The 26,896-nt window shown below is 39.3% G+C and overlaps 1 protein-coding gene across 11 annotated transcripts in view; it reads left to right on the top strand.

The window, feature by feature from the left end:
* Positions 1–26,896, top strand: part of ZNF521 (zinc finger protein 521) — a 232,457-nt gene that overhangs the window by 23,329 nt on the left and 182,232 nt on the right. For all 11 annotated transcript variants that reach the window (XR_012649776.1, XM_075023166.1, XM_075023168.1 and 8 more), the window contains one exon: positions 1,140–1,319. Coding sequence is in view for 8 of the 11 variants with exons in the window: in XM_075023166.1 (XP_074879267.1) it covers positions 1,140–1,319 (180 nt within the window). In the remaining 3 variants the exon portion in view is untranslated. The remainder of the gene's footprint in view (positions 1–1,139; positions 1,320–26,896) is intronic.

Here is a 26,896-nt window from a genome sequence, read left to right as displayed (position 1 = left end):
AAAAGGGAAAAGTGGTGAAACACTTGCATTCCTTTTGCTGGAATGTACACAACCATTTTTCTTCTGCATTTCACTTGTTGTACTGTTGTTCCCAAGGAAAAACAAAGTTAAGTGCCAGCTTGCTTTATTAGGGAAGGCAGATTGTTTTATTTCTGTCTTTTGAAGGAAGCTTTTAGTAAAGTGGGCAAAAAGTCAGGAGTAGTTAAAGCTACTCTGCTCCTCCTCAGAGAAGGAAAAGTTCTAGACTTTGCATTATCTCACTCTGCGCTTGTCATCTGCAGAACCGAGGTAGTGCAGCGAGCTGTGTGGCTTCTCTGCGCAGAGGGGTTGGTGGTGAGACTGCACATTCCTTCCAGTTTAGAAACTTCAACTGGGCTCAGGACTGCTGCTCTGAGGCTAGAGCTATCCTGCTATCCCCAAAATGCTTGTTAACATGTCAAACAGACAAAGCTCTCCTTGTGCACTATTTAGTTTTTACAATAGTTAGTTTCCAGTTTTCCATGATTTGGCAAATACAGGAGCTTTATCGGGTTTGTCTTAAGTAAGTCATACACAAGTTCAAAGCATGTGTAGCATTTTGACCCAGGGTATAATCTTTCCAGGGCTTTGTTTGTGTCAAATAGTGTGGTGATGGAGTATTGGAGGGGGTTGTAAAATCAAGATTAATTTCATGTTTATCTAAATCAAATTTGTTAGTCTCTTAATTCTGGTAATTTCCTGTGAAACGCTGTAGTTAACAGTGAAAAGAAGTTCCTGCACACTCATTGATTTGATTTTTCTTTTCATTGAAAACTAATTGCATAGGTGGTTTATCCTTTCTTACAATGATCAAAGCAGCTTCAATAGCTGTGATAAAATTGACAAACCTAACATTGAAGCATGGAAGAATTGCTTGAGTGAGAAATGGAACTGCATTTGTGGGAGTAGAAGGGAAATTCTCCTTTCATTGAGATGAGAAAAAAATGAAGGAAGAAAGCGTCCTTTGCTTATTTAGCAATAAAATCTACAGTGTGCTGTAGGCTCATGCCAAATATATTTCTTCTCATCATTACCACAAGAACCTATCTTGATTTTTTTTTTTTTCTTTTTAAAGGTTCTCTTCTTAGATGCCTGACGTCACGGTCTTGATTTTCTTTCAGACCCTAACTGTAAACTAGAAGACAAGGTAGAAGATGGAGAAGTGCTAGACTGTAAGAAAAGGCCGGATGAAGGGGAGGAGTTAGAAGAAGAAGCTGTGCACAGCTGTGACAGCTGCCTCCAGGTGTTTGAGTCACTGAGTGATATCACAGAACACAAGATTAATCAATGTCAACTGACAGGTAAACAATACTTATCACTTTGTGGCTTCTTGCACTGTTCTATTTCTGATTCTTATCCTCTGCTTCTGATCTCCCTCCTCCTTTCTCAGTTATTTTACTCCTGCACTTGAATGCTTGAGTGAGACCTTTATAAACAGATTCTGGGACAGCATTATACTGTAAATGGGGCACTATAAATTTGCTTCATACTAAAGGATGTATGGATAATTACTGCATTGTCACTGTATTTAAAGTGTTTGTTAGCTGCGTGCCTGACTGCTGCTTGTATTTTCTAGATTCATATTGTGCAGCTTTCTGTACTTTGCTATGCACATATTTTTCTAAGTCACTTGTGAATGCACAGGGTATTTGTAAGTGGGGTTTCAGTGCAGCCGCATAATGAATGAATTTGCACAATGGCATGTTGCAGAGCTGGGCTGGATGTTGCGTTAGTCTAATCTGTTAACTACAAATGACTGTAAGTAATCAGTAACTGAAAGTTGAGAGGAATGAAGCAAATTGTTAGAGGGAAAATAAAATCGCAGCTTTAGTCAAGGGGCAGAACTGAGTGCTGATCAGATGCTACTGAGTTGAGCAGAGCTGGGTGAATGGACCTGTAGCCAGCCTAGGTTCCTCTTTGAAATTATTGTAGACAGCCCAGGACAGCCCAGTGTGAGGAAACCACATGAAATCTGCTGAAGTAGTTTTGCCTTTTAGATTTAGTAGGTCTTTTGATGGTACACACTGTAGGTCCAAACAGACTCTGTATCAACAGAAAGGCATTTTTATTTTTTAGTACATGGTACTTTAGTTTTAGCCTCTACAGTGTAAAATGTACTTATTGTGCAGTGCAGTTATGTTAAAAACCTTCTTTTATTATGACTTTGTAAACAAGGAAAGCCATCCTTCCCATTTGGGGATGCTTTTAGAAAGTGTGCGTGTGCTTATGCTTGGAGAGCTTTCTGAGTTATTTTTGGTTCCAGTAGATCCATAGGCTAAGTCCTGGCAGGATGACATAAAAGTCAAGTAGCAGCCCTGCTATTGAGGGCGAAGTGTGAAAAGTAGGTGAGCAGAAGAGGAATAAGTGGGCAGGAGCAGAAGGAAAGTTGAGGAAGTAATGTGAATTTGTCAAATGGTTTTAATCCCAACTTCAAGTTATGGAAGATGAAAATCTGCTGCAGCAAGAAACGTTTACTTTTATTAATATATCGCTTTGCCTATTTTTGCCTGTAAAATGTTTTTCTAACTTCAGATACAATCAGTTTTGCCATTCCCTAATCACTCCTACAAACAAAAGGAATGTATTTGTCAATATTGCTCATGGTTTCTGGCATTACGGATATTCTCTCTTGACTTTAAAAAACTTAATTTTTTTTTGTCCTTTTCTTCATACCTCTCTTCTTTCTTTTGCTCTTTCTATGTTGAAATATTAGTGGCTTTAGCTTGTCTCCTCCTTCCCTCTCCCAGAAACCATTCCCCCTGCCCTGATCCTCTGGATCTCCTCTTTACCGTCTCAGATCCCATTTGTTCATCCTTGTTTTTTCACCTTGATCTGATATGGTTGTTTCTCCTTTCTGGTTAGTTAGTTGCTGCCCCCCCTCCCCACTTCTACCAAGTGGTTTCTCTGCTTTAAAGCTGTAAGCAGAATGCAGTCAACAGTGCTTGCACAGTTGGGTTGAGAAACTGAAGAAGAGCAGGTGGGGGGGAGCAGTAAGTAGGAAGAGTCCCAGAGCACTGCTCCTGAACACAGCAGTTCTTGCTGAGAGTTGTGTTGCTAAATGAGAGTGAAAACAAGTATGCTGGATTAGTCAACTTGGGGTGCATGTGTAAAGGCAGGAATACATGTATGATGTCAGAGGATGGGGGAATGAAAATTAATCTTGAAGGAAATTGTTTAAGTTTCTAAAAATACCTTTGCTTCTCTTTCAAGGAAACTTGTGATAGTGAGTAGGTAGAGATTGGACTGTTTGAAAGCTAATGAAGTGGACAAAAACCTAAATCGCACATCCTTCTGGACTACCATGTTCACAAAAACCCAACTGTCCTCTGGTTCTAAATATAATTGACTAAAATACACCCTTAAGTTGAGAGGGGGGGCTGGATGGAATAGCCAGAGTTGAGGATTTCTTCTTTCTCCAGCAAAAAAATACTAAATGGTTGGTTAGTGAGGTGAATTCAATGCAGGGTGGCGTAACACTAAGGATACAACATTTAGGAAAACCTCACTGGTTTAGATTATTTTTAGTTAATCAGTGACAAACAGTTGACAGCCAAACAGCTTACCTTTCTTTTCTGAAGCACAATACGTATTTGACAAAAACAGAGTTTGCGTTTAGCATTTTAGGCAAGATCCCTGGACTCTTGCCTTTCTCTTGGACTTCCACCAGTGCCTTTGGGTGCCACGCTCAGATTCAAAGTTTTCAAAAAAAGTCTTACGATGGAAGAGTGGTTGCACCTCCCTTTCTCATCACAATCTTCTGACGCAACAGGGTGTTACATAATTGCTCTGGTTGTCTCCTTTTGGAGGAGTCCCCATGAAACTTGTAGACAACCTAAGGTATTTGTCTGTCACTAAGTTGTTAATGAAAGGCAAGAGGTCTACCAAAATTGAATCTTTTCTACTATACTCTGTTCTTTGTGTCAAATGTGTTGTCTCTGGAGGAGAGCAGAGTGTATCATCTATAGTGATGTATGATCTTTCTAAGCTCGGCCTCATGTCAGGTACTGAAGATTTACCTAAGTTATCCGTTATGTAAAAACACTAGGGCTGTCAGCTGTCAGTCTGAAGTTCGCATTTGAGTTCTGAAGCCCTCCAAACCCTGATTTTTCAGATGGCTGAGCCAGCTGCAGCTTGTCTGGATTTTACTGAGCTTTGGAGGTGCTCTGTGAGATGCATAGGGAGCTGCCCTTCAAGAATTTATGAACTGCGCATGTTGGCCCAGTTGCAGGGTCATTTTTCATACAGTTATACTGGATAAAATCAACAGTTATGTTGATGGAACAAACAGGATGGCAAAACAATGGCTTAAGACAAACCTTTAGTAAAACCCTGAATATGAAACATGAGAGTTGAGTGTTATGGTGTCTTGACTGCCCCTAATTCTACCAACCCTGTAACATGCTTGAGAATGGAGCTTGCCACTGTAGGTTCTCAAATTGATACTGAGGCTTCTAGTTTTTGCATTTGAAAATGTTAGATGTGTTCTTCTGAAGCTTTGACACTTCAGTGGAAGGAGTAAAATTGCTTTATTGAATCTTCATTTTGCGCTCTCAACCAAAGACAGGAATGGGAAGAAGGGAGCTGGTTTATTAAACAGTGGTCCCAATCTCTTAAAATGTCAGTCACCCCCACCTTTTCAGAGGATAGTGGAAGATGAGTTACTTACAACTCTGAGATTTAGCTCTCGGGATCTTGAATTGCTGTTCTCTTGCAGATTTTTTTCAAAGGAGAAGAAAAAAAGTTCTCCCCAACTGGTTCCTTCCTGTAATCTGTTGTTTGAATTGAACTCATGTTCTTTTTCTAGAGGAGGGCATAACTGCTCTTTTATACTAATGTGTGCGCTATTGATCTTTTCAATTTGGGTCTGATCCAATATCCATTGAAGTCAATGAAAAGATTCCCATTGACTTCAATGGGGAATGGAACAGGCCCTTCATGAGCTATTTAGTAATATTTTTTGCTATCATCTGAAATTCTTGTACTGAAGTTTTCTCTGAAAAGGTGATGATTTATTTATGTTAATTGTTGACAATTCCTGTGATGTTTGTGGAATACAGATAATGGATAAACAGGGGAAAAAGTCCAAAAAAATTCTTTGCAATGCTTGTAACCAAGGGCAGATAAGATGCTGAACTGTATTAATTTAGTCATTACAAAAGATTGGCAGTATAAATATGGATTTAATAGTGTTGCTCTCTGATGTTAATGCTTTTCTCACTTCATCCTTCCTGCAGCATTTCCATTTAATATCTCATGAGCCACTTACACATTGTCATCCTCTAAGTTGTGTATATAAGTAAAGGATTCAATTAGCACGGCTATGAACTTGATGTCCTTCTAGTATATGTCAGTTTGGATCTCACTGTAGGAACATGCATGCAGGATCAAATGTGGTGCACTACTGATAAACACTCAGCTGCACCTTCTCTCCTTCTTCTGCCAACAGGAAAAGAAACGTAACCTTTTGCAATGCTGCCATATATGCTGTTGGTGGGGCACATTTGTCAGACACTTACCCTAATCTTCTTCTTGACTTATAATCTCTTCTCCCTGCACAGTGCTTTGTGCTGTTTATTTCACCTTTCAGTTCTCAGAGATTGTACTCCATGAAGTCTCCCATGTATACATGAGAACTGCCTCTCCACTGGCTGACTGTGTTCAGAGGCATTCAGCTCAAACCTGGTCCTCTTGAAGATTCTGTGGGATGCTTTAGCATCAGAAGTCTCAGTCATAACCGGAATAATACTAGAAAAAGGAGCATCTTATGGTGCTGTCTTGCTTACAGTCAAACATACAGTGAACATGCCAGTCTAGTTGGCTGAGGTGTTGAATAACTCAACAGCAATGGATGTGCTGGTACACAAGACTGCCATCCTCCACCTGAATGTCAGTAGACCTAGCGCATGTTACAGGACTTCCCTACTAGCCCCATTGGCATCACAGGCTGCAAAACATGCCTGAAAGCAGGGTACTGAATCATATGCAGTCCTAGCTTCAAGGCTAAGGGTGTTCTGAGGTAAAAAGCATGAGGTATTTCTCTATTGGGGATATTTATTTTACCCTTAGGTGATTAGGTAGACTTCGTTTTGTGCTTTGGGCTCTAGCTTAGTGCTAGAGCTTTGACAAGTTGAGTGAATATGGCAGGTAGAGCTGAGAGCCATTCATGTTATTCCTTAAGTTGTTTCTGATGTTGAAAAGGTTACTGGCTGTAGCTGTGTGTCCCCTGCCAATGAGGAGATGCAGTCCTGCTCTCTAGCACTGCTCAGAGATTATTCTCATGTGCTATCTGAAAATAATTCCAGCAGATATATCGGGGACCAGTTGTTCTGAGTGCTGCTTTCCATCAGCATTGGAGTATCACTAGATGGGGAACTTGTAGCTAAGTCAGTATTTCTGTGTTTCCAATTATGACCAAAATTAATTTTCACGGATATCATCCTCCTGTGTGGTTGAGAAACACCTTCTTGCATGTCTAGAAATAAGAGGTTGTGCTACCTAACAGCTTTGCAGAGACAGCATGCACCACGAGTCATCAGGACTTACCAAATGGGAGGTAATAGAGATTCCACTGTAATGGTTTCCTTCTCTTGCCTCTTTTCTCTTCTTCCTAGTGCCCAGGAATCTTTCATCTTTCTGAATGAGTTGGTAATGCCAGGACCACCTCCTTCACTAGAAGACTTGAAAACTTTCCAGGGGATTTTGTCCCAAAGGATGTATGCTGTGCACAGTGAGACTACAAGATAAATCTTGTGAGCACTTGGCGTTGTCATGCTTTGATATCCTAGCTAGATTTGCTCTTCCTGCTAGCAAAAGAATCCTAGACCTGGCCAAATATATTGCAGAACTTGCCATTGTTTTTTCAGTTTCCACTGTCTGTGTGGAGAAAAGATACATGGCAAGGGTCCTTGGTCATTTCTGCAGTACAGAGAAAAATCTGAGCTTGAAAAAAGTGCTTCTGAGGACAAGGACCCTAAGAAGTTAAATCTGTGATGCACCAAAAGCATATTCATGTGCCTCATTGCAGTTAGTGGCACACTGCCAAGCACTGTTTGCCAAGTACAGTTACTTCACTTGAGAGAGTCACCCTGTTTTCTCTTGAGAATTCATGCACCAAGGACTGCATATGGATTTTACATTAACCAGTTATTGAATGAAAGACAAACAGTGCTTGGACTGGGGACTTGAGCTTAGGCCTCTCTTTTTCCTTAGAGGGCTTCCCAGTTGCTGGAGACATACTTCTACTTTTCCATTTGCTTTGGACTACAAACTTCTGACTTCTCCACAAAATTACATTGTGTTTGACCGAGACAGTGGAAAGCAGACCCTCTCCTCCAGTTTCCTCTCCCAGACAATGCACATGGTAGTTCAATGCGCTTCTTTGAGTTTGCAAGTTGTGGACTCGCATCCTTTCAAAATTACGTGGTCCAGGACCCTTATCTGCAACTCCAAATCCTTGATATTTGGGGAAAAGGGGGGATTGGTTGGTAACTACAGCCTCTGTCTCCAAAGGTCATAATTTTGAATTCAGAGAGCAGTGTAAAGTCTGTCAGTGGACTTGGATGGAAGATTTATATGCATTACAGAATGGCCAAGGCCTGCTAAAATCATAGCAATTTGGAGAATCTGCCATACAGAACTTCATATGCAAAACTGCATGCTCCTAGGGAGGATAGATGAAGGTCTTGATAATTGCGTTCTTAGATTTTCATATCAAAAATCTGTATAAATACTTCTGTAGTTACTGCTCAGATGTGGAGGGAACTTGTATATGCCGGAGCTGAAAGCTGTGAAAGTAGGCTGCATAGCCTTCTTGCTGTTCTTCAAAACCCCTGTGCTTACCTTGGAGAGACAGCAGATCTGTGATGAACAGCCAACATGGGCAAAGAGGCATAAACTCCTCCCCCTTTTGCTTGGAAACCATTAATCTCTGCTCTTGAGATTATTAATCAGTCATAAAACCAGTAGATCTTCACCTCCTGGGTGTTTTAAAAGCAGCCTGTTGCATTTCCTGAGTTGTCTGTTTGTGACCTCTTGTAAATGAAAGCAGCTGATGTCTGTATCACGGAACTGTTATTTTTGACTCGGGGAACCCCCGTAATAAACCTGTTCAGGAGCATTAATTGTAAATGCCAGAACTCTTGTTCTGTTTGGAGGTGGAAGAGGAAGGAAGTGGTGGTGTCTTCGGAGGGGCTTTGAGTGCTTCCTGTATATCTTTCATTGATTTTTTTTTTCCTCAATTTTGCTTCCTATTTTCCTCTTACTCTAGCCTGATTTTCCATCTCTAAAAAAGGCAGGTGTTTCTTTTAGGACATACTGGCAAGGATAGCTTTGGTTAGCTTATCTACTGCATGTGTCCACCAAGGACTTTACACCATGTGAACCTGAACTCCCCACATAACAGCAAGATACCGGATCAGACCCGGTGTCCCTGTACCAGTGGGGAAACTGCTGCCTTGCTGAGTACCATGGACAGAGACACCTCCTCACTGGCCCAGGAAGTCCTGGTCTGCAGCAGAAACCACTCAACTAGAGACTGTATTTCTCTCATTGGCAAAGGGGTTTGATGTAGGCAGCCCCAGTGCAGTGGTTACCAGGTCTAGTTCTTGGTACAACTGTCTCTCAACTGTCTTTTACATTTAAATAATCTAGCATCATGTATGGGGCTCTTAGGGCTCATCTTGCAGCAATCCACGGTTTACTGGGCAAATGGAGTATGGCAGCAGAGTTTGGCCAAAGTGCTGTTACACATACAAGGTATCCAATCCTGTCCAGAACATGAATCCAATCATCCTGGGATTTGAACATCACACATTTGAAGCATGCTTTTGATCAATTCTGCTCAAAGCTTCTCAAGTAAATACTCTTCCACTGAAGATAAGGAGTGAATACTGAGGACAACAGTACAGTTTTGCAGGTTAAAAGGCCCCATGTGCTTGCCACCTAGAGTCTGTTTTTCAGCACGTACTCAGAGGTTTATGTAAGCAATATAGCTTACTTCAGTGTCTTCTTCCCAAGTCATGCTCAGCAGTAGGACTTAGGGTCATAGTCCTAAACTATACCACAGGACATGTCAATGTGGTGCTTTTTTTGACATAGGACTGTGAAAGCATCGATTAGGCACACCTGACATGCCATTGTGGGTGAGTGCAATAGCATTAGGCTCTGGGAGGGGCCACGATAACATTATAATTAGTTCCTCTTCTGGCTTTGGTATTTTGTGGTTACCAAGCTAGCTGTACATCATTGTCCCTGTCTCCAAGCACTGACTTGCCCAGCTCCATAGCTTTTTCAGACTTAGTTCAAGTTCCTCCCTGGCACTCTCTTGAAAGTCTGCCCTAGCTAGATCCAGAACTTTGCTTTATTACATTGACAGTCTGTTGCTCCTTTTATTTATAGCCACTGCTGGGTGTTCTAAAGGTCAAGCCGTTTCCTCACAGAGCATTTCCAAATGGGCAGTGCAGGCTATCTCTTTGTGTTACCATTTGGCTACTCTGTCTTTCCCATTGAATATTAACTTCCCTCTCCCAGTGCTCGAGTGACATCTCCCGCCTGTTTCAGAAGAGGGTCCAATTTCTGAGATATGCCAGGTGATGACATGAGGTAATCCACTGACCTTTATCAGGCATTGTGTGGAGGACGTAACTGCCAGAGCTTATTCCAGTTTTGGGAGAGCAGTACTATAATCACTATTTGATCTATGCAGCAGAAATTCCTAATTCACATTGTCCAAGGAAGACGGTTGCCTGCAGGGGAGAGAAGGGAGGGGGCAGGGGGAATCATCAACACTGGCACATATGTGAAGAAGAAAAAATAGTCATTACTTACCCTATGATAACTATGCTGCTTCCAATTACTGTTGTAATCAATATGGATCCTGTGGCCAAGCTTGTCTTGCTTTTCACAGTCCTCAGTAATACAGACTTTGAATTGTAAAGCTGCTGCTGATACAGGGTCATAGCTACCCTGACCTTTACCCAGTACAATGGGAATTCATGTGTATGATTCTAATAGACACACTATTAAAAATAAAATAATGATTGTCTTGCATGTATGCACATACATACACCTACAGTCCGTATTTACTACAGGGTTTCAGAGAATCAGTTACCGTAGAGTAAATACCTGTTGTTTATTCTATGCTTCTATTTTACTGGAATATTTATAACATATTGTCAATGTATTACAGAATGGGTCTTGTTGCTATGACAAATTAGTCTTTTTAAGTGGTGAATTTCCTGCACCTTCTAAAATAATTTTCTTGAAATACTTGCTGTTTTTATTATTGGTGCTTGCTTTAATTACCATTTAGAAATGAACGGAATGGGAGGTACAACAGATTATCATTACTTATATGTTCAGCAGTTAAATTCATAGCTTGAAAGCCAAATGTAACAAAATGCCCCACAGCTCTTTAACACTTTGCTTAATACAGTTGTAGAAGAACCTTAATTCATGTTTATACAATCAGCTGTAGAGTGTTCAGGCTTCCAGGTGATGTGGTAGTTCACTAACACACCACCTATGTGGGCTCAGTTTATGCTTTCAAGCATCATCTGGAGGGTGTAAAAAACCTGCTTTTTATGAAAAAAGAATTGTTAGAGGGGAAAGGTCCTTAAAGACGTTCCAGTCCTTGCCTGGTGTTGGCGTAATAACCTGTCTGAGATGGTCGTAAAATCACTTCTGCTTCCATGCTGTGACTCTGCTAGTTAGAGGGAATAGCATTAAGACAAAGAGAAAGCACATCTTAATTCACCCTTGGTGTTCTGAGCTAGACCTTGTGCTTTCTTTTTGAGAAAGACGCCTATTGTATCAATACACGGTTGTGGAAATCCACTGTGATGTTCAGATAGAAGTACAGTCCTGGAACAGGGTGCTGCACCTATGGAAAACGCTGGAACCTGCAGTCCCTTTTGCTAAAGTGCCTCTGTTTTTTGCAAGACACCAGATATGCCATTAATTCCAGCTGTTCTTCCAAAATGACTGATAGTTGAGGCAAACTCTTTCTTAATGTGAACCCTTAATATTCCTAATTTTATATCGCTGTACTTGTATGAAGAGGTCATAGTCCTTAGCTGGGGATATCATTTGGGAATGCTGTAGTGTAACTGAGATCTATGACCTCTTAATAAGCATCAGGAGAAAGAGATGGGGATCATTCTACAACATGCCCTGGGGGTACTTTCCCTTCAAGAAGGCAAGCTGGAACTGTTCAACTTTTTTCTTTCTTTCAGTTTTTTACCTTCAGGGGGAAATTGATCGATTTGGAGATGATTATTCCATAATCTCTGAATTTTTCTCTTCTACGCTGCAATGGGAACTCCTTGAAGTTTAAAGGGGTTGTGTCTCCTGTGTGCACTGTGGAATGAACCCAAGTAGTTTATGGGGACAGCAGTTCTCTTAGCACAGTTAGTGTGATAGTAGGCAAGTTTGGAACTAAAATGCCAGGAGGGTCTGTGGACAGAAAAGGATAAATTTGTTATTAAATTTGGCTGACTAAGCATGATCACTTCTCCCAGTGGATGCTTCTTTTGGGATTTATTTTGGGGGGGGAGGGAAGTGGGGTTTTCCCAGAAATGTGCATGTATTAAAGACATGGTAGAACTGAGAGTTATCATGGTGAATTGAAGCAAACTAGAAAAGGTGAACTGGCAGTCAACTTCTAAAAACTCAAACTTGACAAAGAGTATTTGACATGGATTTAATAATGACATGGAATGCCAGAACTTCATCTGTGAAATTTTGGTTTAAATTTACTCTTAATAATATTATCAAAATCATGTTAAGTTTATAAATGTACAAGTAAAGTGATTTAATAATTTTGTCTGTAATATTTCTGAAGCACATAAAATGCAGTAAATTATTTTGCCATTATGTAAACAAGGAAAGCATGGTTTCAGGACAGGGAATAAACTGGAGTGCTTCAAAATGTCTTTTGAAATAGAAATCTGCATAAGATAGTGCCATGGATTGGCACTTGGTTGATGTGTATAATATATGGGAATTAATTTTAAATTTCATAGAAATACCTGTCACTGGTTTATTGCCTCCCTCACCGTGACCAGAACTGGTGTCTCTCGTTTGTTTTACTGCTGGATCCCAGCAGGAAGTGCAATCTAATGACTGAAGGAAGGTTGGGTGACTCATGCGGGGGAGGCTGGAGAAGGGTCAAGTTTTTCAAGTTCTTCGCAAACCTTCTACCAGCTGTAAAAGCAAAGCATAGGGAAGTGAAACGGCAGTTGCGAATTTACCTTTCTCAGACAAATGCAGTCTTCAGCATGAGTGCATAACCATCAGTTTTACTGTTAACACATTAATTAACATCAATAATTTTTCATATGTATACGTTTATTTATTATTGCTGTTTTCTGGCTTTTGTACGTGGCCAGAAGTGATGCTTGGATTTTTGCAAAACACTGAGCATGTTTGATCTTTCCTGTAAACTCAGTTTCTAAGCAACACATCCTTTGTCCTGAACTATTTTAATATGTCAATAACCGTAGGTTTCTGTATGATTCTAATTATTCTTCTAAACTGCATTTGAAATACTTAAAACAGTTTTAGTATTTGCTTTTTCTGTCATTTTATGATTAGAATATTTTGCATTACAGGACAGTCTTTCCTTCACAAGGCTTCTGTGTAGCCTGACTGGAGAATGTTTTTCGATTTATATCCATCAGTTGTTGGCTGTAATCTTTGCTTCAATGAAACCAATGGAAATGTCATTATCATGTTTGTTGAGGGCAGTATTTCTACTAGTGAGTTCAAATTCTCATTCGATTGTATTATTGCTTTCAGGATTCTTCTCCATGGCACTCAGATCTCTTGCCTTTCCAACACTTTATCATTTCAAAATAGTCAGCACTAAACTAACTTATTTCCAAATAGCACTTCCCAAACAACTGACAAGCTGTGGTATTAATGCTATAGTTGCAAGCCGTTTCCCATGGCAGGTTAGTCTGAAAGTAGAAAAGCTTCCCCTGTCTGCCATGATACCAGGTGCTCTCAAAAGCAAAGGCTTAGAAAATGGAAGAATGCAGTTTATCTTATTAAAATTAGATTCTGCCTCTTTTGTGACTATCTCCACCTGTCATTGTCTTTGATTTTCTCTTGTTACTTGGTAGCTTATTCTTGCTACTGAGGCTTTACTTTTCTGTTCTTGTTAACTTTATACTTCCCATTCTCTTACTGAGTGTTTCTGGAGGTGCGCTTTTATTTCTATTGCCTTTTCCACTGTCAGCAGATCAGGTATCCCTGCAGTTCTCCCTTTGGCTGAGAAGGGTGGAGATGATTTTCTCTAGTGCTGGAGTATCCCACTGCTTCTCTCCTTCTTGTCTGTTCTCTCTCCTATTTCACTCCCCACTGTTCTGCTGTTTGTATCTGTTCCCTTTTTGCCTCTGGGATCTCTAGAATAGTGGTACTATTCCTATTGGGTTCTTCAGCAAGAATAGCAGACTGAAACTCACTCAATATACTAGTTTCATTCTACAGCCTTTGCTGGACTTGGTGATGGTTTTTCATAGGAACAAAGAACGTAGATGCAATCTCAGGTCTACAGCCCATCTTGTTAATTTGCACAGTCATCCATTGCAACAGTCTCATTCTTGATTTGGTCACTTTTTGATCATGTTTATAAATGCTCCAGCTTTTGTGTAATGTTTCTTAAGGAATGTACCATAGTGGATACCACTGAAAGTATCACAAGAAGTTCCCAAGTGGTAGGAACCTTTACCTCTCATAGCATGGAGCAAAAGAGTGTTTGGTATTCCACAGAACATATGTTTTTTGTCATCTCAATGCAGGCATAGCTGGCCCTAAGTTATTGTTGAGGGTGAGTTTGTGTATACTGAGTTCGCTTCATGAGAGGCTTATAGCCTTTTCTGTTGCATTTCAGTTATTGGACAGTGCCTGAAGTGCCTGAAAATTGCTTGTGCAGTTTTCGTCTATGGGCATGGAAAGAGGCCCAATACAAATTAAAGGCTAAATTCTACCTATTGCAAAATTCATAGCCGTGGGTACAACATCAAAGAGAATCTCCATATGCTGTGAGTCCCACAGACTTTTTCATACAATGTTACTGAAACCACACCTCAGTTAGTGGATCTGATGTTGTGAGGGTGGTAAAAGGGGCTAGCAGATGTAACTGATGAGTAAATATATGTTCAGTGTGTCAGTATTGTTCTTTGCATGTGGAGCAAACCTTATATTTGATATGCCTGTAAGAACTGCACAATTCCTTTCATTCTCTATGCTCCAAATAATTTTTACAACTATTTATCTACAATACCATGAAATGTAGCCAGCTTTGCAGAAGGCAGCAGCTAAGACCCATGAGACATAGTAGGGGGAGACAGGAAGCTGGCCAAGAATAATGTGGCAAACCTCCTGCTCTTATGAAAAGTGCCACAGGATCTCTGCTGTCCACAAAAAGCAGATTGCACTGCAACTTTTAAGATGCGAATGGGTGGATTATTCCACACATGCATTGCCAAAAACTGGCTGATGCTTTGTTTTTCAGGTGAGTAGTACTCATGGGAGTTCCGTGTTTCAAAATGGTATGACTCTTCTTTGTCACTCCTTCATTTCAGAGGTAACTGACAGCACGAGCTCTTTTACCATACACAGAGGGAGGCTGGCCCTGATAACCTAGCCATAGCTGTAAAAACTGTTCTGCATGCAAGGGCTGTCAGTCCCACATGATTCTGAATCATGGGGCCGAGGAAGCGGCTCAGGGTAGTGTTTAACCCTAACGTCGTATCCTGGCCCTCCCTTTTCTCCTCACCTCTCTTCTCTGGGAGCTCTAGCACAATATTTTGACTTGTGGGCCCAGAGGGTTGACTGTGTGGCAGACGCTTAAAGTAATTATGGGCTTACTTATACATTTTACTGTCAAATTACGTAATTTTCGATAGAGGGCATAATGTATGCATTCTAATACACACTCGTTGAGGCTTGGGGTTCTGCCTCTTCCTAGACAGCTTAAAAATCAAACCACGTGTTGTAACAGACCCCGGTACATTTGCCATAAAATTCATGCAACATTCCTTCTTTGGCTTCCGTAACATTCTAGGATGTATAAATATAAGATGCTCTGTGGAAGAAAAGTTAGGATTTGAAATCTTTTATTGTAATATGTAGAATGTGTTTACTAAACTGTGGAAGCTGTTAGGGGTACAGGAAATGTTGTGTATTTAGGTAGTCAGTATGCTCTTAGTGAATTGAGACATGGAATAATCATTCTTCCATCAGCCAAGTGTAGTAAATGTAGTTTGCAATCCAAATGTTATTTGCATAGTTTATAGGCTTGCCAGCTATTCTCTTAACAATGAGGTATATAGTTTTATCAGAACTACATGCTTATTTCTGAGGAGGGGGAAATGGGAAGAGCAGAGAATGACATCTTTTACAAACAAATGAAAAAGAAAATTAATTGTTTTGCTATTGACTAAAAGTAAGTTTTAATTACACATTGCAGTTGCATTTGGTGATGCTGAAACTGCAGAAATTTTACTTTGAGTGTAAAAATGGTTCTTAACATTTCCTCTACTCCTTTTTTTGGGTGGAAGAGAGACACATTTTTCAGGAAGCATCTTTTTCTATAAAAAGATTTTGCAACTTTTGACTGGGTCTAAGTTGTTCATTATAGTATCCTCTTTCTCCTTCTTTCTTATACATTGCTTAAAATGCTGCATAAAAGATTATTCTTTCTTACTGCTTCTCAATAAGCAGTTAAATCAGATTGCAAGAAGAGTCATTGTGAGTTAATTAGATTGCATATTAGCTTTAGGGACATGGCTCCAATATAGAACTCTTTAGTTGCCTTTTGTATAATAGTGTTTGCCTGTAAAGGTGTTTTATGTTAAAATTCCAATATAATTATGTTGTATGTTTCAATTAAAAATATTCTTTGCAATTAGCATTTTTGCTAGCATTTCATCTGTGAGAAACATGGACAGTCTCTTTTTTTTCCTCAGGAAACTGCACATCATCTCCTGGATCCAAAAAGTATCTATTTTTGTGTGTGGATAGCTAGCCTACACCAGTTAAATGCTTCTAAAATAACATGTGTAATGTTATATTATTTTGTAGGTAAAGACTGTAGCATTCCCCTTTTCCAGACCTTATGAGCATAATCAGGCATACCATATTTTAAGAAACACTAAGCCTGTCTGAGCAAAATGCCTGCAGGATCTCATACTTCTCCCCCTATTTCTTTTTTTTTTTTTTTTTAACATAGACCTGGCTCAGATTTATGTAGTTCATTTGAAGTTCATGCAGGGAGTGGATTAATCATTCAAAGACAGATAGCTAAATAAAGTTACTTTAGCTTAAAATTTGCAACTCCAAAACTGATCTCATAAAACGAGTCCTTGTAAGTTCTTTGGCATGATTCTTCTGCACCCAGTCTGCACTGTTTTCTATGAGCTAGAGCAGGAAGGAGGAAAGAATAAAATTCCTATTTCCAATCGAAGGCATGCTTGGTGACTTGTTTTCTCCCTGATATTTAAAATTAAACCCACTCACTAAGCCAACTTTCTTAGCATTACCAGAAGTACCACTGTTTTCTCTGAGCTGAGGAAGCATAATGAAATTATTCCCAGACTGAAAGCCAATAAACTTCAAACTAGAATTTACCTTTACAGATAAAGGTAAGTAATTTAAGAGAATACTAACCTTCTCCGCACTGCCTCATTATTCAAGGCCACGTCTTTCTAACTTCTTGTGTTCCCTCCCCACTTTTCATTTATTTTTTAAATTTCTTAGCTTTCTTCCTTTCTATATTACTTTTGCTGAGAATATGGAAGACTCTTGTGCTGGTAGAAAGGGAAATGATGTAGCTGTGTGTTTCATCTGCTGTTTTTTTTAAAATAACTTACAAGTAGTAAAAATCTGAACATCAACGACTAATGTTTCTTACTTTCAGGACTTTTGTGGTATGAGTATTTGCCTGTCCTTTCAGAAGATTCATAAATGAAAGAATAGACGTGGTTATTCAATACAAATTTGAGGAAGAAAGTGGGGAAGTGATTCTACTTGATTGCCGACAAGAAAATTAATGCAAGCCATTGCTCCCTCGTGAAGAAAATAGGTTTAAAGTCCACTCATTTCTTCCATTGTTAAGCCATGAGTAGATTTTAAGCTATTTAAAATTACTGATCCTGAAAAGCCAACCTACATGAGAGAGATTCAGAGAGTGCATAGTTGAATGTGGAGGGGACCAGGTGAGAATAGAGGAGTTAGACAAATTACTGTCACTTTTCATAAGTAGTTACTTATAGTCAGAATCCTCTGCTTCATGTAGATAATTAGTAACTTCAATGTTTTCATCCAGAGAAAGGCATACCGCTTTTTTCTTTTTATTTTTTTGATAATTTTGAACTTCCATTTTGCAATGACTGGTGAAGAAATACTGAGTATGTGTCTCTTAAATCCTGTCTGTCTGGGGTTTAACTCCCAGTGTGACAGTACCGTTTTGCCTTAGGTCTTTGATGTATTTATCCTCATGGTGTCTCAGAAAGGTTAGGAAGATCTAAGGGTACTTAAAAATTAAGTAAAAATGAACTTAATCACTTAAGGTGAGATGCACATGCTTGCATCCAAAGTTGTGACCCTGAAATGCTCTGCTCAGCTGTCACCTCCCCTAAAAGACACCTTTCTGGCACACTTAATGGTCTCTTGTCTCAGCCTGAGCCCAGAAGCACCACTGTTTTTCTAAGCTGAGGAAGCATAAAGAAATTATTCCTAGACCGAAAAGCAGTAAACTTCAGGCAAGTATTTAACGTCAAAGACAAAGGTAAGTAATTTCACTGAATATTAACATTCTCCACATTGCTTTGTTCTTTTGACTGTCCCACAATCTAATACTTTCCACTACTTCTTCCAGGCCGTCAGTGAAGGGAGCTTTTGCATGTGAAGTGAAATGGTATACCAGGGAATTGTTATTCAGGAATGCTCCACTTCCAAATTTGGGGCATTAAGATGCACAATTTATTTTGAAAGAAAAAATAACACACACAAAAGACATAATGATAACTCTACCTTGCCTGTTCAGATTGTTCTTAAATAGCATCATGAGGTTAAAGTGCAGGAGGATCCTCTGTTAGAGCTGTGAGGAATGGAGGATGTGAAGAGGAGATTCTTTGTTCAGTGGTGTTGCACTTCTCACTATTCTTTGCCCTCTTCCCCTTGGCTTAGGTGGGAAATAGGAATATATGGCATTCCAGGATGAAATTACTGGTACAAAGCAGACCTACTAATTTAGAATTGTAAGCTAGCCTTTTCCTTATACTAGGTATGCTAGTTAATACTGTTACAGAGAAGCAAGTCATGGTGCATGCATATACTACCAATCACTCCCACAACAGATTTCCGTATAGCTGTAATAGTACTGGATTGGTTTCCATGTTGTCCTTTTCCCATGACAGATTATACCATTGTATTTTGTATACAAAATGAATTCTTGTGACTCTGAATTTAGGCTTTGTGGAAGCTGATCTGGAGGTATAAAACTTGCACCAACAGTGCTTTGCTACAAGGTTATATATTGATTTAAACTACGGGATCCTATCCATCAAAGCTTCTATTTCAGAAAATGTTTTCTGGGAAACTTTCTTTATGAAAAGTGTAGCAAGCCCTTCAACAAATTGCTGCTATTTACAGAAGTGTATGTTTTATTTGAGATCTCAAATACCTATCTGCAACTCCAGAGTAAAGGATGAGACTTTAAAGATTAGAGGGCAACATCTGTTAACTCTGGCTGTTTTGCATATCTATATAACATCTAAATTTGTTCAAATGATTTGAAAATAGGTACGCATAAAAGTATACCCAACATTTAGTTTACTGACCATAATGTGCTACTCATTGAAACGAGATTATGACTTGCAAATGGATCTCCAGTCTAAATAATTTTGCAGACATGTAAAATGTCTTCTGTGGAAGAAGTGAAAGGATGGCAAATCATGTGAGTAAGGTGGAGAATATGATTGCTAAAATTTTTAATTGCTGAATAAATATCTTAATAGCTGAAAGGATACAGAGGTGCCTGAGACCCATGTCACTTTGCAGTGAAAACTAACAAAACAGTCCTCTGTTCCTCCACCCTCATCATTGCTTAGTTTAATTTATGAAACTTAAAAGATTTAAATATTGGCATGAATAAATGTGACCAGACAAAACAGTAAACAGGACTGTATCTCTGTGCTTTTAAGTGATGCTGAAAGCAGAACTAGCATCCAAAATGAGGGAATAGAACTCTGGATTTCAGTGAAGTCACTTTAACATACTCACACAAAGATTAACCTTCTCTGTAAAAGTAGTAGTTAGGTATTACTGGGACAGCCTTCTTTGGCCTTCTATTTGCTGTTACTTATTGCTGTTTGCTAGAGCAAGTGAAGTAAATACCTGAGGAAAGGACCTTATGCTCAGTGTAATAATCATATTGATTTGGGAACCTAAGTTGAATCTGTTCAGAAACTCTTAGTTCATAATACACGTCTGCTGAAGTACAGGAAGGCTGAGCACAAGCAGATAATGAACATTCAGGTCCCTGAATTGCTGAAGTTTCCCAGAATTTTGCATTGTGGTCTGGGTATCAAAAGGAAAGAGGGTGATTAAGAAGAAAAGCTTATTGCATAGAATGGAGTAGAATGGATCTTAGTGCAAAGACCCTTGCAGTAGTGAGCAGTAACTGTGTTATGTCTGTATTGTATGGTATAATTCTATGCAGAGATAGTTTAGGTCTCTAAGTAAGAGTGTTGTATTAACTTTTGAGTAAACAACTTCTTCTTAGGATGCTGCTTCAGTTCCAGGGCTGGCAAGAACCCCAGTAACGTGGGTATTTTATGTTTGCTTTAATGCACAGTGTGGATGTGCCAAGTCTGTGTATTTGATTTGCAAAGGACAGAAATTTACTGATTTCTGCTTAATTTGGTTGTTGATGTTTTATGTTGTCTGCATAGTGTGACAGTCCTTTCATAAGAGTCAACTCTTTGAAATACGAATTTCTGTAGAAAACAGTAGTTTCACACCTGTGTCCTCTGAGCTTGGCAGGTTACTGAATCCAGGAGACAGGTTTTCAGTCACTGAAGGTAGAGGTGTAGTTAATTCACATGCATTGCTCAGCCTATTAAATTTGTCTGTTCACTATTGGCCTGCTGTTAAGTTAGGGGAGTGTACAGGTACCTTTCTGAACAGGGAAACAAGAGTTCGGTCTGTTAGCAGTACTTCTGTGTGTCACACCCTCATTACAATGTGTTTCATTTTATATTCCATTTTTCCTTGTTAATTTGATCCTGTCAGTAGTTAAAACCAGGTAATTTGATCTAGAAATGATGTGAATCATCTATGGAGAATTGAAGCGAACGGAAATTTAACATGAAAGAGAGACCTGTCTTGCACCTGTTTTTCTGAACGAGTATACAGTGACCCTAGAGAAGTTAAACAAGGAATTTTCTTTTGAAAGAGAAGGCAGAAATTCTGCATGATATTAAGGAGAAAAGAGCCTCGGGGAGGATCTTTCAATCACTGAGCTGACAAAATGCTCCAGAGCAGCACAGTCCACTTTTAGTGTCACGTTGAAGAATGGAGACACAGTTCAAGGGTGTGCTATTAGTATCGCCAACCCAAACTTCAAGTGTACATGTGACGGAAAGGACCCTGCTGTAGACGGCTAGCTCAGCTGCTGAGTGGTAGTAACTTGAGAATACTAACAGGTCTTTTCTTGAGATCTTATTAAAGAGAAGGCTCAAAAAATTCTTGAGGAGATTCAAATCATTGATTTATTTATCATTATTTTTAAGCTGGAGCACACTGACTGTCTTTTAAATATAGAAAACGAAAACAAAAGAGAATAACCTGGTGAAGTATAGGCACTGCTGCCATCTTTATTATTATCCTGTGCCTCACTCAGGTGGTATTCACAGTTACCTGGACTACTATCAGACTTATGCCTCGAGGACATCTACAGTGCTCATGAGACAGGGCTTTATAGAGCAGACTCACACAGCACTCTGCTTCAGAAATGAAGTGATTGCTGGCCAGGAGAAATCAAAAGGGAGCATTACATTACTTCCCACTGCAAATGTGATCTGGACCAACAAGCTGTAACCTGCACTGACAAGAAAATTAGCCTTGCCACTGTAGTTTAAGGGGGAAAAGCATTTTTGGGTAAGATGTAAGGCAGTTTCCCTTTGGAAGTGTGGAGGACTGCCATGTTATCAGAGACAGGGTGAAGCTCTGGAGTGGGAAACCATAGAATGGTTCTAGTTAACTTTTTGAGGCATCCATATGTCATTCATCAAATTTGCCTTTTGTCTGTCTGAAAACAGAATAAACAAAGGAGATGGTCTCCTACATAGTTCCTCTCAGTGAAGTAGATAATCTTGGTTCACTGAGCAGAATATAAAATGCACCATTCTCGGTGGCATATGCCATAATGAATGCTTGATTTTGAACATCTGAGGAGTACATCCCCCCCCCCCCCCCTCAAAGCCACACTGTCTGAGTATGACATCCACAGTTTCCATGACTGAAGAGGCTGAGAAAAATGTTTTAAGGGAGGAAGTCTTGATGCCACGTCAAGGTAGGCATTTATAGACTGTCAAGACAAAAAGCCCTGCGTAAGAGCAAATAAATACATGAGCTTGTTTTTTTCAGTTTATAAAACTGTGTTTGCCAAGGATCATAAAAATGGGAGCAGTAATTGGGATCAGTATGCAAATGCTATTTAAACTCTCCACAATTATTCCCTACCTCACCTACAGCTTTCTTCCCCATGGTCTTTCCTCCTCTAGCACATTTCAGCCAAAACACAACCCACACCCAACTGGCCCTGCAGCATCAAAGCTGACAAATCTAAACTGTGACAAAATAAGGGAAATGGAATTCATGCAATTGGAGGTTTTACAGAGCGCGTCTGCCAGCTTTTCAGGAGCTAACCAGAGGAGTGTCCTTTGAGTAAAGCACCTCAGGAAATCTGTCCTCTGTCATGTATAGGCCCCAGGTTAAGTAAGACTAGTGGATAAGAGCAGCACCGTAAGCTATGGCTGAAAGGAATCTGAGGGTCAAAGTGGATGACGAAACACAAAGCAATGATGTTCCTGTATAAAACTGTATTCAGTAATGGCATTTCTGCATGTTTCATCAGCTGAAGTTTTGAAGTGCTTTAAAGATGAGATTCTGTAGGACAATATAAAGGTAATCTATACTTCAGTCTATACATCAAACCGTGAGAGCCTCTGACATCACACAAGAAGTTGTTTGGCCATTGGCTTTTTCTGGATAGCCCAGAACATGGAAACCCAGCAGGACCACAGCATACCACCACAGAATTCAGGCATGTTTGCCCCTCTGGAAAGAGCCCGTGTGGTCTTTCTGTGCCTCTGGGAACTAACCGTGACTCACTGCCAGTATGCTGGACTGGGTGTTGGATGGCTCGTCTTTACCTAAATCTTGGTCCTGGCAAAACACACATACATCATTCAGTGTCATTGACAGAAATCAGAAGAATGTGATTCTGCAGGCCATTTCTTCATGTACACAGTCACCAGGAAGGGTGATGTCAGGAAACTGTGTGCACCCCACAAGAAAGCACTCTTGGATGAGCAAGCAGTAGTCATCTTAGGAGGAAAACAATACATGGAGTCACTGTATGACTCCATACATTATTTCCTCTGTGCCCATGGGACCACAGATGAGTCAGCAACAGTTCATGGTTTGTAGTAACAAAAGTAGCTGACAATTGTAACAAAATCAGTATGGATGCTTGGTTCTCATCCAGGGCCAGCGGGAGGTTCTCAACCAACAAAGCCAACGCAGTCTAGTCTATCAGGACATCTGTTGCTTATGAGGGGAGTGATGTAAACAAAGAACAGCCCTTTCTTCTTGTTTTATCTGCTCATTAACAATGTGATGCCTTGTGAACCATAAACATACAGTGTATGTTAGTTACTGGCTTTGGTGCTGATTATACTGTTGTCAGATAGGAAGTCTCCTCTTTTAAGGTATTTGCAGTATTGTTGCAGGAATAAAGGTCAGGAGTGGACCTGCATCACTGAGGTGAACAACTATCTCAGGGTATAATACCACTGATGTCTAGTTTTCACACTCCATCAACAGCATAATTTTGGAATATCTCCCTCACACCGAAAGCTGTAAAGCTTGTACTGAAATACAAAAAGCCACAACTATACTATGCCAGAGGGAGACCACAGAAAAGGCTGAGGCTGTCACCAAAATGTCCTTGCAGGAACAGGATGTTTTTAAAATAAAACTTCCAAAAAGATCATGGGAAGCAGATGATACCATACTGCAGAGGAAAGGTCTCTCCCACCTGGTGGAAAAAATCTATTCCTGAACTCCTTATCATGTGATTGATTTAACCCTCTGAGTATGGGGGAACACTACCACCAGGCACCCAGGGCAAAACGAGAGCTTCCCGCCTACATTTATACAAATTGTGGCGAATCTCCATTACTTTGTAAGAAGATGAGGGAAAAACCTCGTAAGTCAAGTCATGCATCAGAGAGAAGGATTAAATCCTGCTTGGTTCTGCCAGGTGACCAGTTGACTCCCTGAATCATGGAAAAGAATGGAGAGACAAACAAGAGAAAGTCTTTTTTCAAGCCCCATCTCAACTCTTGTGCCCAAACATGAGGGAAGATCATACCGTTTTTACCATCCTTCTTTCTCCTTCAGATGGATTCCAGCTAGATGAGCTGAATAAACATAGTCTTAGAGAGGGATTTTATCACTAGGCATTTATAGGAGATAGGACCGAATTGCCCTAGAGTTTCATTGTGATGTGGGACCTACGTTTTCACCAAATTCCTTTGAAAAATCTTGTTTCTGTTGCATTGTTCCCCTTTACTTGCCATTTGGTACCTGGGTTTTGCTGTGATTTACATAGTAACTTGAAAGCAAACAGCACCATAATCTTTAGAGGGTTAAATGTTACCTTCAGTGTTTGTGTATGAGTCCTTTGACCCCAGTAAGACTTCTGCTCATGCAAGAGTAGGGAGTACAGCCTTGTCTCTGGCAGCCCTCAGGCAGTAGTTAGGATTTGTTCTAATTAATGGATTCTCTAGTAGGAATTATTCTGCATTTCCCAAATACATAACCAGTGAATTCTTCTGTTAGTTTGTTGTTCTGTTTTAATAGGGCTTTCAAACATTTCCTCTAGGCTTTCAGAGGAAAAGTCGTACCGAGTGCATTATTCAGTATTTTAGGCTGTGCTCATCATTGCATTCTTTCTAATCAAAGCACCTTTTTGGTTATTGTGTGTACTCATAAACTACAGACAGCATGTAGCACATAGATTTGGCTGCTTTTCCATAGCCACTCTGAAAATTGTAAGCAAAATTGCTTTTCATTTTGCCTGACAGCCAGTTTTAATTTTATTCATCATTTTATCAGATTATATAACATTTCTGTTGTCTGCATCTGTCTTCTGACTGCTTTCTTCTCTCTTCCCTTTTCCCCCCGTTATGTTTATGCTGAAAATATGAAAACAACAATAAAGAAGAGACCAATAATAGCTTGTTGCAGTAAAAAGGGCTTATTAAAAGGATATTTTCTGCCTGGGTGAAAAAATTCCTTGAAAATATCATAAATACTTTATAACACACAGAGCTACACTTTTATTGTCTTCAGAAGTTGATTGTCTAGATAAGCCATTTTAAAAAAAAAAAACAAACAAAAACCCAAAAAAACAAAACACCACACAAAAAACCACAACCAAAATGTCACATTTAAAAAAATAATTAGGTGAGTTTTCTTCACAGTCCAATTAGGCATATTCCAGATGAAACATCAAAAAAGGATTAAGTAACCATATAACGGGTGAGAGCTTTTCAAATCAGTCTGATGACAAAGCAGATGATATACTTTCATTTTGTAGAAAAATTGCTAATACTGTAACATCCAATGGGCTTGGTTTTATTACATGTTTACAGGGCTCTTCATTGTGGTCTCAGCAATATGAAGAGCTCTGCAAGCATGCAATAAAAACTGAGCAGACTTGATGTTAGCACTATTCATTGGTGTCTCTCGTAGCAGGGAACTTCTGTTTAAATAACGACTGAAGGTTCGTGGTGTGCTCCCTAACCTTGGATTCTAACGATAAGGAGCAGAAGGAGGATCTTTCTAGTAAAGTTTTTAGATTGTTTTGTTTTCTTTTCTATAAGTACATAAAGTCTTTTATTTCAGATATCCAAGATTTGCTGGTAAGGATGATTCATAACTGAAGTCCAGTTTTCCTTTGGGATTAGGCACCAGTGTTTGTTTTTTGTTTTTCTAGCATAGCAACTGAATTTCATCATTCATTTTGTCATTTAGCAATAGAAGACAACTTCACCAAAGAAGCTCACAGTACAAGTAAAATTGGAAGTAAATGGAAGCCATATGTTACAATAATTTCCAAGGTTAAGAAAAAGCTATAGTTCAGGCTGTATGATTTTTAATGGAGAGAGAAGTATACTCTGTTATCAATAGCCTTGAGTTTTTAAGTGTTTTTTTTTAATAGTTATTTATTTTGTTAATGGTAGTTTGAAGAACACATTATGCCCAAAGTGTTCAGAGCAAGGTTGTTGCCTGGCAGTAATCCATTTCTTAACTTATGTACAACTGTGGAGTTATTAATGCTAGTCAGGTTATGTGCAAGGATTCAGGAAAATTCTTTATTCCTCATTGACTCCTGACAGTTATTGTACCTAGGAACTGGGTAACGTGTTCTGAAGTGAGCAATTATGGAAATGTTTACTTCACTGGCTGCATGTAAATGTGTGCAGAGAATGTACCAGAATTTTTCCTTGGGGGTATTTAATTCTCTCCAGGGCAATGAAAATCAAATGATTTCTTTTTTTTTTCTTTTTTTTTTTTTTTTCCCCAAAGCTGGGATGTTTTTTTTAAGTGCTATAATGCAGCTGAATAATGATGAATGCAGTAGACAGAAAAGAAATATAGAGAGAACTACCAACAGATCTGGAAAACAAATTTTAAGGTGGAAGCTAAAACCAAAAAGGAAAAAAGGGGATAGGGAGAAAGGGAAGGCTTGTGATAGATTCAAGTTTGCTGGAAAAAGGATATAAAATGGATACTCTAGTATTCAGGAGTAGTACAGTGCATGTAATACATCTGTTTTTTAAGAACATAAGCGATTGGCTCAGTATTGTTCACATCGGAGGGCATCACATTTGCTTGTTAATTAAATGCAGTACCAGTACCTACTGTCCCTGAACAGTTGGGGGAAAAAATCCCAATATGTATACATATCTGTGAAATTTCTATAGATGCGTGTGGATCTCATGCAAATTACAACTGAATTGTTACTGCTGCTTTTTTTCCTCTCTCCCCTAGTATTTCACCACTATTTCTATGTAGCCATTGAGAAAAGGAAGCTGGTTTACAAAAAAGGAATTTGGGCAAATGTATTGCTTTTAGGAGAAATTGAATGGGATGTTTTCATTGCTGAGGTTTTTTTAAAGCCAACTCATTCTGTAAATGTACATTAAGGTCATATATAAACAGTTTGAACTGAAATCCTGGAAAATCTTTAACATATTATGTAACTTGTGCATGAATCCAAACTTAAGAGTGTACTCAGCACTGAATGCTTGCCAAAGGGAAACTGAATTTAGTTTTTTGGGCTTTCTGAATAAGATTCTTAATTATATCAAAGTGATTTTAGAAATCAGGAGTCTTCACATACTGTTTTACAGTAGCGAGAGTAAATATTACTTTAAATTGGCCTCAATGGTCATATGCCTGTCATTAGACTAGAATTGGATTACATTAATTAAAAAAAATAGTTGCTGACCTTTCTGCTCTAATTTTTGTGTGTATTTTTCCTGAATTTCTTAAGGAAGGGTTTCATAAAAAGGGT

The sequence above is a fragment of the Buteo buteo genome, chromosome 3 (genome assembly GCF_964188355.1).
Source record: "Buteo buteo chromosome 3, bButBut1.hap1.1, whole genome shotgun sequence".
Classification (NCBI taxonomy): Eukaryota; Metazoa; Chordata; class Aves; order Accipitriformes; family Accipitridae; genus Buteo; species Buteo buteo.
Note: the sequence above shows the minus strand (reverse complement) of the source record. Positions and strands in the feature narration are given on the sequence as shown.